This window comes from Panthera tigris, chromosome A1, assembly GCF_018350195.1.
Source record: "Panthera tigris isolate Pti1 chromosome A1, P.tigris_Pti1_mat1.1, whole genome shotgun sequence".
Lineage (NCBI taxonomy): Eukaryota > Metazoa > Chordata > Mammalia > Carnivora > Felidae > Panthera > Panthera tigris.
In genome coordinates, this window is record NC_056660.1 from 230,048,638 (window position 1) to 230,067,468 (window position 18,831).

Here is an 18,831-nt window from a genome sequence, read left to right on the forward strand (position 1 = left end):
TTCTGGCCTTTTCCACTCTAACTGGGCTACTTGAAGGCAGACACCATACCTCGATTCAACTGCAGTACTCAGTACAGGGCAGGGCAACAAAATAGACCCCAAAACGAAACATTGTGGGAGGGAGGAGAGGAGAGTGTTACCTCCTCGGACCCTTAATCCACTTGTGACAGCAGTTTCGTTTTTCCAACAAGAGTGGCTGTGAACTGTGGGGTGTGAGGGGGAATGGCCACTTTCTGAGATTCACCATGCGGTCCCCTTTGCTATAAAACCTCACAGATGCCCTGTGGTTCAGATAACATTTTGCCTACCACCACTGCATTTAAAATAAATAAAATAACACTTGGAGGGCGCCTGGGTGGCTCAGTCACTTAAGCGTCTGACTTGATTTCGGCTCAGGTCATGATCTTACGGTTCAGGAGACTGAGCCCTGCCTCAGGCTCTGGTGCTGAGCCTGCTTGGGATTCTCTCTCTCCCTCTCTGCCCCTCCCCTGCTCTCACACACACCCTATCCCTCAAAATACATAAAATAAACATTTAAAAAGTGTTTCTTAAATGCACTTGATTAAAAAGAAACCAAGTTTTGAACCTCGAAACAAAAGGATCTCTTCACATGGGGGCAACTCAGGAGGAAAAAAGCTTCATGCAATTCTTTCCTTTTTCTGAGATTTACAGGCAGCTACATAAAATGGCTTTGACTGGTTTTACTCTATTCCAAGTATCCACTTAAAGAGAAAACCTGCTGAGGCTCTGGCATGTGGATCTTGCCGAAGCGGGCGGCAGCTTGCCCGCAAGACGAGGGCCTTTACTGTTGCCCATGAAGATGGTCTAGCAATACAGTCAGGGGATGAGGGGAGAGGGATGTGTTCTCTGCAACTATACTTCTAAATTTACACTGAAAACTGAATGGAGGAGCTATAATCATATATTAATTTTCTTATGTAATTATTATATTTAAAAAATACCTAGGGAGCCTGGGTGGCTCAGCTGGTTAAGCATTCGACTTTGGCTCAGGTCACGATCTCACAGTTCGTGAGTTTGAGCCTCCCGTCAGGCTCTGTGCTGACAGCTCGGAGCCTGGAGCCTGGAGCCTGCTTTGGATTCTGTGTCCTCCTCTCTCTCTGTCCCTCCCCTACTTGCACTCGGTCTCCCTCTCAAAAATAAACATTAAAAAAACATTTTTTAATAACCTAGATTGTCTACCTATGCTGATTAATAATGCACATTTCTGTAATTCTGAAGTAATTTTGCAACAAAGCAAAAACAAACCAAAAAAACTAGGCTACAGCTAACATTTGCTTTATTCAATTTTGTTCTGACTTAGAAGGCAACAACCAACCACATAAAAAAGGGAGCATTTTAGAATATATATACATAAAATTGGTCTGGGTGTCTAAGGTGTTTGCTTCAATAGAAAATTGACGTCCTAAATAACTAAGTGCTCTACGTACCATCTACAAGTCAGTTCCAGGCCTTACAGTCATTACATTTCCAGTTAAGGTATTGTGTATTACTCTGCTGACACAAAATGAGGCACTCATACAAAATCACTGGGAATGAAATTGGGTATATACTGTCTTACACCTTTAATACTGTATTAGTAACAAGCATACTGTTGGAGATTACGTGAAAAGAAACCCTTTCTCATGATGGCTGCTTTTAAACAATGACACAGGGCAGTAACAGGGTGAAGAGAAAATATGTGCCCGAGGGACAAATGAGATATAAGACAGCCCAACCAAGGGAGTTACAATCTCCACACACAAGGTTTTTGTTAATACTTTAGTGGCACGACATTTTGTCTTTTCTTGATGGCAACCGAGTAGGTAACATTCTAAAGGAGTATTTTGAACATAATCACTTTAAAATTTTACAAGTATAAAACTTATCACAGTAAGTAGAGAGCTTAAAATAGTCCTGAAAGTGAGAATGAGTAGCTAACTTGCGAAGTTGACAAAACTGCCAGTGTTCTTAGACCGGCACTACATTCTCGTGTGTGTGTGTGTGTGTGTGTGTGTGTGTGTGTGTGTGTGTGTGTGTCGGGGGGTAAACACAATACAGTGGAGAAATGTCCAGTGCTTCTTCGTTTTAAAAAGTCATGAATTCAACCTAAATTCAAGAATTACACTTTAATAATAGCATTTGCCAATACAGAAATGACATCTCTAAGACCAAATCATTTAAGAAAAAGTTATTCTCTGTTACTTGAATAAGGGAAAGAAAAAACACAAGGATCCACAGTAATAACAGCTATATTAAATGTTGAAATAAAAATTACTTTTTGTTTACATCTGGAATTGAGATGTCCAATTTCCACTGTTTCTCCAGAGAACTAACAGGAAAAAATCACCTAAAAACATGGAACTTTTTTAAGGCTAGCTATACATAAACCTCACATTGGTATTTTCTTGTTTTCATCTCAACTATTAGCTTCAACAGTTTAAAACTCAAACATAATTTGCTAATAATGACAAATGCACACCTCATAATATGACCATTTGATAACTGGTCATGTGAAACTTACTCCCAAATGCTGATTTGTCTTCCATTTATAAACAATTAAAATAAAGCAAAATGGTCTTCTTTTGTAATTAATTTCCTTGAAGACGGTTTTAGCCCAATGTAAAATGAAGCAAAACTACACTATTTTTTTTTTTTTAATTCTACATGAAGGGCAGCAATACTAGAACTTTCTGAACCAGAGGTTTCAAATGTTCATGAGACTATTGATTAATCATAAAATTCTGGTGCTGCCCATGTAAATATTATGTCAGCAAACGCTTTCCTTATGAAAGTTTTCATCTTATTAAAAACAGGACAGAGCACAACTGAAAACCAAGAGGAAATCCTTAGATACAACAAGATAAAGTTATCTGCCGGTGAAATGGAGGGCAAGATTCTCACCATTCGTATATGTTCATATATATGTATGTTTTTCTTTTCAGTTTTTTTTTTTTTTTTTTTACAAAATATCTGATAAGATTCATTTAAAATTTTGTAGAACAACAATTTTTAATTTTTTGTGGTATCTGCCTAGCTCTCTTTCCGATAAAATGGATAAATGTGTTCAATGACTTTATATCAAGATCTATAAATTCTCTGAAAATTTTAAAAAGAAAGCTAAATTAATATAATCAAGTTCTATGCCCAATTGATAATATTTTTCTCCCAAAGAGAACAATTTATATAGACACATACCACGATAGGTGGCAGTACATTTTAAAATGCTCTTAATTTTTTAAAGTAGGATTCCATTTCCACATAAATGCAGGGCTAGCAAAGACCTTATTTCAAATACAAGGGAAAGGACTGCTACAAAGTGCCAGAGGGTGTTAACACTGAACCCCATGTCAAGCTTTTTTTTTTTTGATACTGATGTTTTACACTATATTTTAAGGTAAAGTATTACCACTTCAGGAAAAACTGCTGAAATGTAAAACAACCAGAATATGTCTGCTTTTGTGGTAGCTTACGTTTGGCTGACTTTCATATTTAAAGAATCTTCAGATTTAAGTCTACAGATTTTAATACTATATGGAAACTCTTTAAGAGTTCCTGAAGACCTCTGCTGCCCATTTTCTCTGAGGACATTCAAAACACAAACACCACCCTTACAATATACCATTACCATTAAATACTGGGATCGTGTGCCCAACTGTTGTATTGCTCTAAATACTTCGTTCTTGAAGCTTTGGCTCTCAGGGAAAACCAGATCTGTAAGTGTTTAGTATTCTGCGATTTTACAGCACATTTCCAATGAAACACCTTCTTCACTCCTATGTTAAAAAGGCCAGCTCAAGCCAGCTTCCTTCAGGACGAGTAAAATCAAACTGGTTTCATTTGTAGTTTTCTTCTGTAAACAAAAAGCTCTGGAAACTTTGGGATTTACTCATGGAAAACTAGGAGAAACAGACTCCCTGATCCTGACCCAACGGGGTGCCCCAAGCAGCAGGACCAGGTGTTGTAGGCTGCCTTCCCTGGTGCTGCCGATCTAAGACCACAAACGACATGTGCATTTAGCTAACACCTCAGTGTGTCCTAATTCCAGTATGATGCGGTACTGTTGTTGACAGTATTCTAGAAGACTCGCGATCCGGCATGACCTTTGGCTACTGCTGCCAAAGAGAAAAAAAACGACAGCTGTGTGTGGAAAAGAGGGGCTGGAGAGAACTAAGGAAAACGTTCTTGTGGACTTTTTTTTTTCTCTAAGTATAGACATGCCCCGAACAAGCACAAAAGCCCAACCCCTAATGCTGATCACTAGGAATATTAAATTATCAAAATTAAAAATAATTTCCTCACCTAGCACAAGATACTATACAATATTATAAACACAGACACATGAAAAAAAATCAGGCAGTAGAAAATGTACAACAGCTTTGGTGTTATACAAAATAACTTCCAAAAACGGTCGACAGTGAAGCACAAAGTCCATGTTCTCTTACCACAGACACTCCACTGCTGATTTCTACTTGTTTCCTTTCAAGTTCTTGGTAAGGTCTGAACAGCCAAGAAAGACAGAATGCACAGTTTACTTAATGGGATACCGCGCTCCAAAGGACATCGTGAAAAAGTTTTTCCTCTGCACTATGGCTCTGTGGCACATTTCCTGTCAAGATCACAGCAGGTCCAAAATAAAGTGACAACTAGATTTAATAAATTAATATACATTTTGTTTAAAGATGTACAATGCACATTCTGTTTAATCCACGGTTTTAGGGTATCCAGGAACTTCTATTTACACATGTACAGACCTCAGACAGCAACGATGGTGGAAGATGCAGGAAGGGCGGCAGGGCCCTGCACGCTGCTTCTCCGAATGCTGAGAACACAAGTCAAATACAGTTAACTTAAAAACAATGCTGAGAGATCACTGGGAAAAATCTCCCAGAGAGAAGTCCACAAAAAAGGACACGTAAAGGCAAGGGGAAGGTCAAGGTAGTTGAGACAACCACTTTATTCTTGGGACGACTGTGCAGGTGGTGGAGATGTGCCTTGTTTGCCAGATTTCCGTTCGTAATTCACGAGGCGTTGGCCCACAAGGTATCTAGGTTGTAAAAACAGGGTGGTTACTCTCTTATATGATCCCACATATTAAAATATTCTTCCTAAGAGCAGCCAGTGATACATCTTTTGAAGGCAAATCAGATCACTCCCTCTTAAAACCCTTCAATGGTCTGAAGGGGAGCGTAGAATGAACACTGGCAACAGGCACATAAGCAGGCAGCTCACGGCGAGGTGAGAGCAGCAAACGTCGGAAGGCCTCGGATCCCAGGCAATGGCGTGTGTACTCTGGCCCCAAGGCTGGGGCTCTCGTGCACATGCAGACACCGGGGGGTAAGACACAGTCAACTGACTCAGGGCATTTATCTGTTAGGAATATTTTCTAAAACGGCTCAGAAGACAGATCTGAAGAAACAGAAAGCTAGGTAGAGAGGAAAGTGGATCAGAATAGCTCTAGTTCTAGAGAAAAGGAGAAACCCAAGGGCAAGAGTCTCAATGAGGTCAAAGGGGAGAAGGCAGAGAAGTGAGCATATGCAAGGGACAGAAGGAAGGAGGTTACGGCCCAACAACAGAGCGTTACACGTCCCTAAGTCACGTGCCATGATGATACGGAGGTCAGGGCAAAGGGTGCAGGGCTACAGCACCAGACACAGAAGTGACCACGGCTGGCGTGACCAGACACCACATCCCCAGGACAACAGCAGTGGTTGTGGAGAAGCAGGGGGGCCTCCTGACCCTGGGGCCCGGGCTGCAGGCTGAGCCTCGGAGGACAGTGGGTGAGAGCCGACTGTGGCAATGAGCGGCAGGAGGCTGGGGTACACGGTGCCCACGTGAAGTCAGCGCTGCAGACCCACGAGTGGTCACTCGGTCCTCAGCCACCTGTGCGAGCACGGGACAGCAAAGCCGGCACGCGACAGGCTGGCCCGGGAGCTGGGTCTCTGAGACCCAATTTATTTACTCGCCAATAAAACGAGGACAGCAGTACTGTGCCCCGTGACTGCTGTAAGAAATAAGAAACACACAAAAGCCACGGCAACAAAGGCCTGGCATGTGCTGGACTCAGTGTAGTGACTTTCACTTTTCACCATTACTTTCGCTTCTCTGACTTTCACCACTTTTCCACCAACACACACCAGCCTCACGCGAAATTGTGGCAGTTTCTGCCGAGTAGTTTCACGTCACTTTTTAAAGCATTTCACTAATCCTATTGCTTCTTCATCCATGATCCCACGGTATAATCCTCGTTCTTTTTCTCTCACCAATCCTTTTCCTGGTGTTAACTACTCCTTTCCCTCACAGTTAGTTCCCCCACCAGTGTATTTTTAACTGTGACGGCTTATCAATGTTTTAAACGATGACAACTGGATGCTAATGCATCCTGATGCTAATGTCAGGCACTGCCTGACACACCCATAATCACAAAATACACCAAGTTATGCCAAAAATGGGGTTGACGTTATGGCAATGAAAAAGCAATAAAAAGCAGAGACAACAGTGATTTTAATTCATTTGCCCAGGACCAAAAAGGAACTCAGTGCAGAGAAAGGAGACTCTGAGCCCACCGCCCACTCTCCCTAATGACCGAGCACCCTCTCGTACCCACAGCCCGCCCCGCACACCCCACGAGCAGAGCCTGCTCCCTTTCCGACACTGCTGGACCGGCGGAAACCACGGCACCCGAGGTGCGGCCTCAAGGGAGCCTGCCCTTCGCAGTTTGCTATGCGAAGAACGAACGTGGGAGAAGAGAGTACACTGGGCTGCAGCAAAAGAGCAGAAAATAACGAGTAAGACATGCTCCAAGGTAGGCAGGAGAGACCGCTGGGGCAGACGAGCAGGGTGGGGGACAAGGGGGAGGAAGAAAGCAGCAAAAAGCCGAGGCCATGTCTCGTCTGCATTGTCTGCAGAATGTACTCGTCAGCCTAAACGAGTGAAGTGAGAAAAATGGGACATTCACCATTGAAATCCCCTCTCTGTTCTTTCCCGGTAGACAGAACTTTACAGACTGCCCAAGCATACTTGGGTTTTTTGTCAGTGAATGCTTTGGAAAAGACTTGAACACCCTAAATTTCATCTTTTTTTTTTTTATTCATTTAAATTCAAGTGAGTTAACATACAACGTAGTACTGGTTTCCAGACTAGAGCCCAGTGAGTCATCACTTACATATAACAGTGCCCATCACAACAAGCACCCTCCTTCGCGCCCATCACCCATTGACTCATCCCACACCTCCCCTGCCCTCCAGCAACCGTCAGTTTGTTCTCTGTATTTAAGAGTCTCTTATGTTTTGTCTCCATCCCTGTTTTTATCTTATTTTTCCTTCCCTTCCCCTATGTTCATCTGTTTGGTTTCTTAAGTTCCATATAGGAGTGAAATCATAGGATAATTGTCTTTCTCTGCCTGACTTATTTCGCTTTGCATAATACACTCTATGTGTCGTTGCAAATGGCAAGACTTTCTTTTTGATGGCTGATATTCCACTGTGTATATGTATGTGTGTATAGACACACACACACACACACACACTCTCTCTCTCTCTCTCTCTCTCTCTTTTACCCATTCATCAATCGATGGACATCCGGGCTCTCTCCATAATTTGGTGCTGCTATAAACATTGGGGTGCATGCGCCTCTCTGAATTAGCATTTCTGTATCCTTTGGATAAATACCTACTAGTGCAACTGCTAGGTTGTAGGGTAGTTCTATTTTTAATTTTTGGAGGAACCGCCACACTGTTTTCCAGAATGGCTGCACCAGTTTGCATTCCCACCAACAACAGTGCAAAAGTGTTCCCCCTTATCCACATCCTTGCCAACATCTGTTTGTTTCCTGAGTTGTTAATTGTAGCCACTTCAACAGGTGTGAGGAGGTATCTCATGTCTAAACGAGAGTGTTGTTAACAATGCAACAAGACAACACGTGTAAACTGGGACTCTTCCTGGCAAACCAGGATGGAGTTATATTATAAACTCACTCTCTCTGCCAGCCACCATTTGGCTTTGTTAGGACATGGAAGGTCAGACGGCTGTTATCCCCAGAACGTGTTTTCCTTGGCTGTCCTCAATCTCTCACGGAGCAGAGGTCACAGTTTCCCTCAGAGGCCCTACAGTACTTCTGTAGGAACCTTACAGCCTCTGTTGGCAATGGTCAGAGTGACCCAGTGGCCCCTGGTTGCAGGTAGAGCTTAGGTGGGCCAAGTCCTCATACAGGCTTATTTTTATCTAAAACTATTTAATGTACTGTCAGACCAAAACATTAGGAAACAGACTAAAAACTATTTAGAATGGGCATTAAAGCCTTCCTCCCTTTACTTGCTTCTCCCAGTCTTGTTCATCTCCAAAAGAGACAGCTCCCTATCCCCAGTGGAATCCTTGATAACACTGTCTTTTACATCTTACATCAAATCTGTTAGCAAATCCTTAATTCTACCTCAAAACGTATCCATAATCTGAGTACTCTTCTCAACTATGATTTATCACATTAGAAACAAAAATTAAGAAAGAGACATCTTAAAAACAGTTAGATAAATGGAAATCTAGACTTACTTGTCATTTTTAATATGTTCATAAAGGCGCTTAAACTGGCGGACCTGGAAGGACAAGATCCCCATCAATACCACAACCATCAGTAAAAACGGATAAATTCGCCGATGGACCAAGTTTTGCATTTCTGCAGTAACACCTGTAAAACAAAGAAAGGGCAAACTAAGTATATATGGAATGACCGTGAAATAAAAATATGTCCTTCCCCCGGGAGGCAGGGCTGGGAGGTGCTTAACTGAAGCTGACGCTTGCCACGTGAAATGCTTTAAATAAAGGCCATGCTGGGGCGCCTGGGTGGCTCAGTCGGTTAAGCGGCCGACTTTGGCTCAGGTCATGATCTCGCGGTCCGTGAGCTCGAGCCCCGCGTCAGGCTGTGCTGACCGCTCAGAGCCTGGACCCTGTTTCAGATTCTGTGTCTCCCTCTCTCTCTGACCCTCCCCCGTTCATGCTCTGTCTCTCTCTGTCTCAAAAATAAATAAACGTTAAAAAAAATTAAAATAAATAAATAAATAAATAAATAAAATAAAGGCCATGCTGGAACCATCAAGAGGATGTTCACCAGACAGGAACAATGAGACTTATTCTTTTGAAAGGTCACTGTGGCCACAGTGTGGAGAGTGAATTAGTGGCGGTGGCTTTAAATTAGGGAAACCAGACAGGAGGCCACTGAGGTTAAGGTAAGAGCCACAGGGAACGGTGCCTGGTTAGAGAATGGCTTCTGGAGGCTGGGGCAGCGGGACTTGGGGACCATGTGAGTAGGAAGGTGACACAAATGACCTACAAGGTTTCTGACCCATGCAAATTCTGGATGATAACACTAAGCACTAAGAGAGGGAATTCAGTAGAAGAAAAAGATTTGGAGGGAAAACTTTGTGCTTCTAATTTTGAAAATATGCTGGGTTTAAGGTCCTGTGAGGACCTGTGAGAACGTAATTGACAAGCTAATATCTAGCTGTGGGGCGTCTGGGTGGCTCTGTTGGTTAAGCATCCGACTCTTGATTTCAGCTGAGGTTATGACCTCACAGTTCATGGGTTCAAGCCCTGCGCTGGGCTCTGTGCTGACAGTGCACAGCCTGCTTGGGATCCTCTCTCTCTCTTTGCCCCTCCCTTGCTAGTGTGCATGTGCGTGCTCTCTCTCTCTCTCTCTCTCGCTCTCGCTCTCGCTCTCTCTCTCTCTCTCAAAATAAACTTAAAAAAATAGTATCTAGTTACTAATATAACAACACTTCACCTTGATTTTACAAGTATGGGATCACAGCACTTCTAGTCAGGAGAAGACAACCTGAAGGAAAGCTGTACCTATTTTGAGGACAGTGTAAATGTCAATACTTCCTCACTTGCCTAGAGAAAAAACTGTATCAAGGAAGTTTATGATTCCCCAAATCTTGCCCTAAGTAGTCAAATCGAAGAAAAAGAGTCTTGCAAAATCACTGTTTTAGCTGGATTTATATTCACAAATTAATCATCTGGAGCCACACAGCCTATGGCACTGGAAGTGCCGAGAAAGTAGTGATGTTAACAGGTGCCGTCTCCAGCTCCCTGGCCAGCATTACCCACCTAGTAAAGGAACGACGCCAGACGCGATGACGTAAGGTACGCACAGGGAAAGCAAGAGCACAGAGATCACTGGTGCTGCCAGTTTACGAATGATATAGTGAAGGTCGATGTTCCGGATGCCATTTGCATAAACCTGAAACGTGAGGGAGAAAATTAGAAAAAGGGAGACAAGACAAATTCCCCCAAGTTGACAGAGCAATCTCTACTGAATCCAAGCCACAGGGAGTTGAATCTATTGGCTATTTTTTCCGAAGTCAAGACAAATTCTGAACACGAATGTTAAGTACGGTGCCCATAAGTCGTTACAGAAATGCATTTATTTCCTTACACTTTGAGGTTAACTCTGCAAAGGGATGAAACAATAAAACACTAGTCCAGAATCCTAACTATACTAGCCCTGCACTATACAATACTGGATACACCCAATAATATGAGGTGAAGACCACATCATAACCCAAAACAACTACTCACATATGTGTGTAAGAATGATCTGTGTTATTAATCAAGATTACGTTCGTTTTATCTGAATATGAAAGAAAACATTATAAGCAGGGAACATGTTTCTGATAAGCTTGTATAAATCAAATTTTAACCAAAGATATTTTACGTGAAAATTTAGTATGAAAGAATTCTATGGTGAATTTTTTTTTTTATGTCAAGAATTTCTCCAGTATTTTCATTATCTTATCCAGAAAGTTCTAATGAATAGCACTTCAGAGGAAAGAATGAATAGAAGTGGGAAAACCTTGGGAATAACGGAAAATAAAGATGGTGAGCAGAGGGGGACAGAACTGAAGACCTCTGTTCTTGCTTTCTCCCCAGCACCCCGCCTTCTCCCGGCCCGCAGCACACAGTATTGAAGCACACTTCAACCAAGGGCCACAGCGCACGGACATGCTTGACAACAGGCTCAACCCTCCAAAGGCAACCAATCCCGAATGAATCTAAACTGATGCAACAAGACATCCCAGTGTTTCTCAACCATTTTGTTCAAACTTACACACACAGTATGAAAAAAGAACGTCTCAGAGAGCAAAATATTACAAAGATCAACAATGTTTCACAATGTCCAATTGCGACAAAACCCTCTTCTCCACATTTCTTGGCAAGGGCCAGAGTCACACCTAGAGACTCCAAAGTGGATGCAAACACACGGCCACTTCCTGGCGCTCCTACCCCCACAGATCTCCGGGGCCAGGATTTTTCTGACAATTTTCTTGTGCATACTGAGCTGGGAACTACTGTCTTTATCTCCTATACATCTGTTTCCTGCAACAGAACGCCGAATCTATTTGGCGCTGGCCTAAGGATAAGAGGATTGTCCACAAGTACGTTTTCTAGTCAACTAAAATTTAAAGAAATAAGTACCAAAATCTGTTATGTTGGCTATTTTAGATAGAAATCTTCCTAAAGCGAATTCTCATACTTCCCAGCCTTATTACCAGAGTACAGAGGCACAATGTATTTTTTTCAAGGTTATCACCATAATGATCAAGTTATCGGACAGTTCCATAATATGATAATAATAGCCTACATGCTATGTAGTAAAATATTCCCTAACAGCTCTGCTTTTTTTTTCATTAAGATTGTTTTTATTTTGTATTTTAATTATTTTTTTAAGGCTTTGGGATATGTTTTTTAAGTCTTTTTTTTTTTTTTTAAGTTTATTTATATTGGTGGGGGGGAGAGAGTGAGCCCAACAGTGCACAGGGGCATGTGCAAGCGGGGGAAGGGCAGGAAGAAACGGAGAGACAGAGAGTCCCAAGCAGGCTCTGAGCTGTCAGCACAGAGCCCCATGTAAGGCTCGACCCCACCAACTGTGAGGTCATGACCTGAGCTGAAAAGATGCTTCATCAACTGAGCCACCCAGGCGCCCCAACGTTTTTATTTTATTCCAGTTAGTTAACACATAGTGTTATATTAGTTTCAAGTATACAGTATCAGCTTTACTTTTTAAATTATTTTTTCCCCTGCCCTTGATTTACTGTCTTGAACAGTAACCTCTTTATTCGACTACAGATTTAGAAAACTGAGTACCAAGCGTACATCAGAACTTCCCTGAAACAAACCACATGTACTAATTTTTGCCTTTACTTCGGAGCTTTAGGTACTGTAAGCCACTGGTTAAACTTCAGATAAGGGAAATCTTGGGATGCTGGGTGGCTCAGTTGGTTAAGTGTCCAACTCTTGATTTTGGCTCAGGTCATGATCTCAGTTTGTGAGATCGAGTTCTGCATGGGGCTGACAGCACAGAGCCTGCTTGAGACTCTCTCTCTCCTCTCTCTGCCCTTCCCACGCACTGGCGTGTATGTGCTCTATCTCTCTCCTTCAAAATAAATACAAAAACATTTTTTAAAAAAAGAAGAAAGTCTTAAGAATGGTTGATGAAAATTCATGGTGATAAAACAGCCAACTGTCTTCTTAGAAAAAAAAAAGTTACATATACTTATTAGAGAAAATGCAGAAAACTCAAAGGTGGAAAATGAAACTTAAGCACCCCAGCAGCCAAGCACGACCCCTGCCCCACCTAGTCTCTCCTGAAAGCGAACTCTGCTCACCTGCTCAATTACTGTCTTTAACCACCACTGAGGGCCCATCAGGGTTATAGCTGCGATGATTTTGGCATGAAGGACTCCAAGTGCCCAGTCCTAGGAAATAAAAACCATTTGAAAGGTGTTTGTTTTCAGCAATAAACCCAGCAGACAGGCTATACATTTTCTTGAATATTTCATTTCAAAACAGAAGTCCTACAGGATTAGTAACAATTTTACAGAAGATGAACATACACTAGAAAAATCCAGGGAAATTTCCCCCTAAGAGCTCAAGTTCAGTCTTTCTAACGAAACTCATTCTATTATCTTTTAGAAACCTACATTATTTCCCCAGGAGAATTAGGAAACGTGTCAACATTAATGGGGATCTCAAAAGCAAGTGAAACAGTGCCATGATTTTATTTCATCAACCGTCTTAAGCTGCCGTGTTGCCTTCAGCTGAGCTAACACTACATCAAAACAAGCCTGTGGAGCCATGTTTGGCCTGAAGAAACCACCCCGAAGGCTCAGAGAGTTTCCAGCTCTAGTACTGCTGAACTGTTATTAGAGCCTCAACCGCCCATGCCAGCTCTCCACCAGGCCGCCAGAAACATCACCACCCCCATCACAAGTCAGATCACATAAGGACGGTCTCCTGCTTACAACTCGGAAGTCCTCCTGAGCATGGCACACAAAGTCCTTCATAACCCGGTCTCTGGGTTTGTTTTTTTAATGTGTTTTTTAAAAAGTAACACATTCACATTTAGACGTACTCTTACATAAAATCAAAACCTTTGCAGAAGGCTGGAGTCCTCTGTGACTACCAGCCCAAAACCCGATCGCTCCCCAGCAATGACCACTGTTCACATACCCTCCACGTTTTTTCCCCTGTGCGTTTACTTGTATCTATATATCTACATCCCATAGAAATGATGCAGCATCATTTTTATATGAACTTTGCTCCTACTGTTTGCCAGCCCTCTTCACTGTCTACCATCTTCAGGCTAATGTGATTTACTGCTCTGCTTGGTTTGTATTCTGAGCACCTTCTTCAAATGAGGTGAAAGGCTGATGTATGCACTGAATTCTTGCTATCCCAAATATGGCTCTTCACCCTGACAGACAAATGGCTGAATGACATTCTGCCTCGGTACAGGAGGCCTGGTTTTTGTACCTTTTATTGCAATTGTCTGTAAGTGCTCTTCTGCCGTATGGTTTTGTGTGTTACAGAAAAAAAGTCCATTACCAATATGATTTTCTGTTTCGAGGTTTATGATTTCTCTTTACCTTTAGGACTCAGAACTATCTTACCAAGATATGCCCCAAATTTTTCTCATCAATGTCCATTTCACCAAACCTGATGAGCTCTTTTAACCTACAGAATCAGAACTTTCTTCAATTCAGTTAAATTTTTCTATTTCATTATACACCGCTCATTTCTGCACTCTGGAGCCCTTATCAGGGGATGTTAGTTTCCCTGGATGTACTCTCCAAGGCCCTGACCTTTACCCTCAACTTCCCACTTGTTCAGTTTAGCTCTGTGCTCTGCAGTGGTCTTCCAGAAACACAGTGTGAGCCTCGACGGTGACGACCCACGTCTTCAATTCACCTGCTGAATGTCTGAGATCCGTGCTATGTAGCACCACAGTTTCACTTTGTTTCACTGCCACTGTGTGTGCGTCTACACACATACTGCCCTTGATCACCTGTGTTCTTATTCTTCTATTTGGATGCTCAGGGTTTGGCAGGCATGTCACTGGGCACGTGTTCTCATCGCTCTGCCAGACCTTCCTTTCTGTGGTTGCTGTGCACCCCCTTAGATCAAGCATTTGTTATTTTTCTCTGCAGGTTCAATGAGGCTCAGGTCAGACTAAGAATATCCTAAAGGTTACAAAAGGACCTTTTAGCCTTTTAGACGTTCGGATAGCAAGCCCCTAGTCCCCTACTCAGAACATGGTGAAACCTCCTTGCTTCATTCCTGTGCTGTCCCAGGCCCCCAGGCAGGGGAGATTTGACTTGCAAATTCAGCTTTCTCTTGGCCTTTGGCGTCTAGAAGGCACCCAGGTGAAGTTCATTTTCACCTGAGGAGGTCCACAGATTGCTGAGGTTCAAGCTCTTTCAAGAGCCACTGACATCCAGTCTTTTCCCCCAGGACAGAACACGAACACACACACACACACACACACACACACACACACACACACACACACACACACACACACACACGTCCCTCTGCCAGAACTCCAAGGGCCCAGTCTCCCATAAATCTGCAGCCACTTAACACGGGGAAGGCAAGCAGCTTAGAGTCAGGTACGGAGAAAAAGCAAGCTGTTCTTATCCAGAATTTTAAGGACACCATGCTACACACAGCCATCTACAACTTGTATTTTTCTCCTACTCACAAACATGACTGAGAACTCCAACAAAACACACAACTCCACTTCCCTCTTTCTAACGGCTACATCAAGTGCCAAAGCAAAAATAGATCACATTTTCTTTAGGCCTTCTCTGCTGACGGACATGCAGGTTGCTCACGATGTTGGCATTGGAAACAATGACATGGTGGAGACAGCCCGGTCCGTGCCTCCCGCGCATGTCAATGTTCCCTTGCCGCGGATTCCGAAAAGTGAAACCACTGGGTCATAATACGCCAATATGCCCCAAACCGGAGCGTTTCCAGTCATTCTGCGGAAGGACGATGCTGGGCGCCGTCAACACCACAGGGACACACGTGTAGCCACGCAAGCTGCAGTTACCGCTCGCTGCCGTGAGGAAGGAAGAGCACACGGTCTGGGGAGCGTGGGGCGCTCGGTGAGAGCCGGAAGAGCTGACTGTAGGATTTCGGTTTGTGTGAGGTGATACGGGGGAAGGAAGGGCACAGGGCTTTGCTCCGTGTCGGATGCTCTTAGAAAGCAGAGGTGATCTATCCTGGGTATCTTAATATTATTATCTTGCCCAGAAGCAGGGACCAACTGAGGCTAAAACTGTAGTTAGTAATGCAGCAGCGGCTAATGACGTTAGCTGGGAACGGGGGATGTCTTCTCATTTTTGTGGTTTGGACAATGCTCACGCCTTGCCCGTGTTCAGACGCGGTTTTGAAAGGGTCTTGTTTTTGTCTTGACCCGTCACGGTCACAAAGTGGTCTTGTGTGATGCTGATGTTCTGTGAAACTGTTTCTGCCGAGAGGAGAACAGCAAGGCCCAGCCGATGCCAGGCCAGCACCTGAATGTCAGGGGCAATCTGCTCCGTTTCAGTGCCGCCCACTGAAATCGTACCCGTTTGTGGCATCTGCAGTGATCATTGCGTTAAGGCAGCGTCTGACTGACCCTTCCACAGTAAAGCTGTGTATTTTCCTTTGGGATATCAAGTAATGTGCAAGATGACAATTGGCCACCATTTAAATAACTACTTCCGCATCGTAGTGGTGTTGAAACATGCCTGCAAATTCTTCTTCCTAGGTGCTAGGGGTCTACACCGCCTTCCCTTGAACCTGGGCCCACCTCTGCGTCTTGCCTGGATCCACTACAACGGAGTGAAAATCAATACCGTGGGAATTCCGAGATGAGCAGCTCCTACCCTGTCTGTGGGGACACTTGGTTTCTCTCAAGTACAAAGTAACAGGCCCCACTTCCTGGAGGCTACCCGGCTGTGAGGAAGCCCAGGTACATCCAGGAGCTCCAGCCGACAGCCCAGTTGGGGTAAAACCAACAACCGGCACCAACCCCCACATGTGAGTGATGACACTTCCAAAGGGTTCCGGCTGCTGCTGTCAAATCACACTCAGCTACTGTCTTCCCAGCCGAGGCCCCACACAACATGGAGCAGAGCAGCCAATGTGCCCTGTCTTAATTTCTGACCCACAGACTGTGTAGACAAAATAAATGGCTGTTTTAAGCCACACCGTTGTGACACAACTTGCTATGTAGCGGTAGTAACTGAAGACCCATCAACTTTCACCTGACGGGTTCAGCATCCACTAACAGTCTTGGCCGCAATCACCTATTTTGTGAACTATTGCAAAACAGTGATTTTTCTCATTGTTACTTCCTCTACCTTTATTAGCTGGTATTACTCCATAAAAAAACTAGCTTTCCTTCAGTCACTGATGCCATTTGACTACCCTGCAGTACAGACCTTACAGAAAGACGTCACATGTGCTTAACTTTCCCTTTGTTTCCCACTTCTCCAAGTCGACTCTAGAGCACACAGGATTATAGACAGCTCCACACATATGCTCTGTTTCACCACGTGGTCTGCCCAATCCCTCCTTCCTTGAATACACTTCTTCCTTTCTTGGCCACTCCTTTGTACTCTCTTCTAGGTTGTCCGAGACCTTGTCTCCTACAGAAAATCATACGTAACTCCTAAAGCCAGGATAAATACCTCCTACATGAGGCCACAGCGGCCTGTACTGCCCCAATCACAGTGCGGCCCACCTGGCACCTGTCTCGCCGATCGGCCCATAAGGTCCACAAGAAGTTCCTGCATTGGACTCATTTCCATCTGAGTTATACAATACAGGGTTTTAGCACACATTAGAGCATGAAAGTAAGTTATCTGCTGTTGAGTAAAGTTTGTGGAGTCTCTCCATCTGGAAAGTTTTCATTTCCAGTAAATCTACTCTCATACACTAAGAGGAAATAGAAACAAGGCTGAAAAGCCTATGAATGACTGAATCAATGCCTAGCTCTTCCCTTATGATCTCCTAAGAACTTGAAGTCTAGGATGCTAATTTCAGGCTCTAAATACTATAGAAAAGTAGTATTTTTCTTCCCCGATAGCTTTAAGACCTTTGCTGTGATCTATATAGGTTCCCTCAGAATGTTCTTTTTAATAAACCTGTGACTTTGTGGGAAAACATGCTGTGAGTATTCAAAAATGTAAGTTACTGCTTAAAGCCTCAAACCTAGAAGAAGCAAGGTATCTCATCTTAGCTAATAAGTGAAAAAACCAACACGTGTTAGTCTGTACCTTTAAAGATCAGGTGAAGCCTAAATAGTGACATTTTAACCTATAAAGACCTTTTAAAGGAGTTAAATGACCTGTATATTTTGAAAGCAATTAATTAAAATGTACTATTTAATCAATTTTATAAGGGTTCCCAGAATAGAAAAAATTAGTCTTTCTAAACAAACTACTTAAAATCACTTTAAAAAAAAAAAAAAAATCACAACTTTTTCTGATTCCAAATCCATAAAGAAATACCATGAGCAGAAGTCATGCACTTACCTGCCATGGGTAAAAAAGAGGAGTCTGATCCAAGGGAACCCGCAGGGGAGCGACAATAACCAGCTCAAACAGGAGCCCCAGCAGGAGCGGGACAACCCCGGCCAGCAGCACAGCGACTATCAAAGTCTTCATGATCTGCCAGGAAATGAGGCCATGTCACTAGAGAGTCTTTCTGGCTTTTAGCTAAACTCTATTCCACTTGGAACTTTATTTTTCTTCTTTAACCTGATGCCTAACAGAACAAATACATTACCTAAACACCTCGCATACGTATTATATCATTAAATGAATATGTATATCAAGCTCAAGCTATAATAAAAGCATGAAACTATTATGCATTTTTGCTTATAAATTACAGAAGTCATTATTACATACATTAACCAGGTGGCTGTGCTGTTTTTCTCAAACTCATTCTCAGAAGTAGGTTTTCATTTGTCCAAGAAAAGCTACTGATTATCCCAGGCTCCTAATCCAATGAAGCCAACTCACAGGCTGACCTGTAACCCTGGAGGTGGACTGGTACAGGAGAAGGGCTCTGTAGAAACCCCAGTGAAGGTAATTAAACCCGCTGATCAAACTGGCTCCCTCTAGAATCCTCTGTGGCCCAACAGAACTATGATAACCAAAATGTCCTATATCTGTGTTGCCAATACAGTAGCCATTAGCTACATGGCTACTCTGTTAGCACAGCTCTAGAATTTGGACAAATCAACAAAAAAATGAAAATAAAGTCAACACTGAGAAAACAATAGAGACTATGAAAGCACCACTACAGAATCCTGACAAAGAAATGAGTGCTTAAAGTGGCCCTGATGTCTGATGACCTCCCTTTCTCTTAACGTAGCCCCGGTGAGTACATCTGTTTCAACAAGAGACTAACATGACGTGGGTCATACAAAATGCAGTACTTGTTTTTTTTAAATGGCATATCGATAATAGAAAATAGAAACAGAAAATTACCAAATGAAAACTGG

General features: G+C 43.0%; 1 protein-coding gene across 2 annotated transcripts in view; it reads right to left on the reverse strand.

Annotated features, from left to right (window-relative positions):
• Window positions 1–1,280: 1,280 nt before the first annotated feature.
• Window positions 1,281–18,831, reverse strand: part of MARCHF6 (membrane associated ring-CH-type finger 6) — a 75,575-nt gene continuing 58,024 nt past the window's right edge. For both annotated transcript variants that reach the window (XM_042997573.1, XM_042997571.1), the window contains exons 22-26: window positions 17,858–17,992; window positions 12,656–12,745; window positions 10,098–10,230; window positions 8,544–8,679; window positions 1,281–5,044 (exon numbers count right to left, since the gene is read on the reverse strand). In XM_042997573.1, coding sequence (XP_042853507.1) covers window positions 4,954–5,044; window positions 8,544–8,679; window positions 10,098–10,230; window positions 12,656–12,745; window positions 17,858–17,992 — 585 coding nt within the window. In that variant the 3' untranslated portion in view covers window positions 1,281–4,953. The remainder of the gene's footprint in view (window positions 5,045–8,543; window positions 8,680–10,097; window positions 10,231–12,655; window positions 12,746–17,857; window positions 17,993–18,831) is intronic.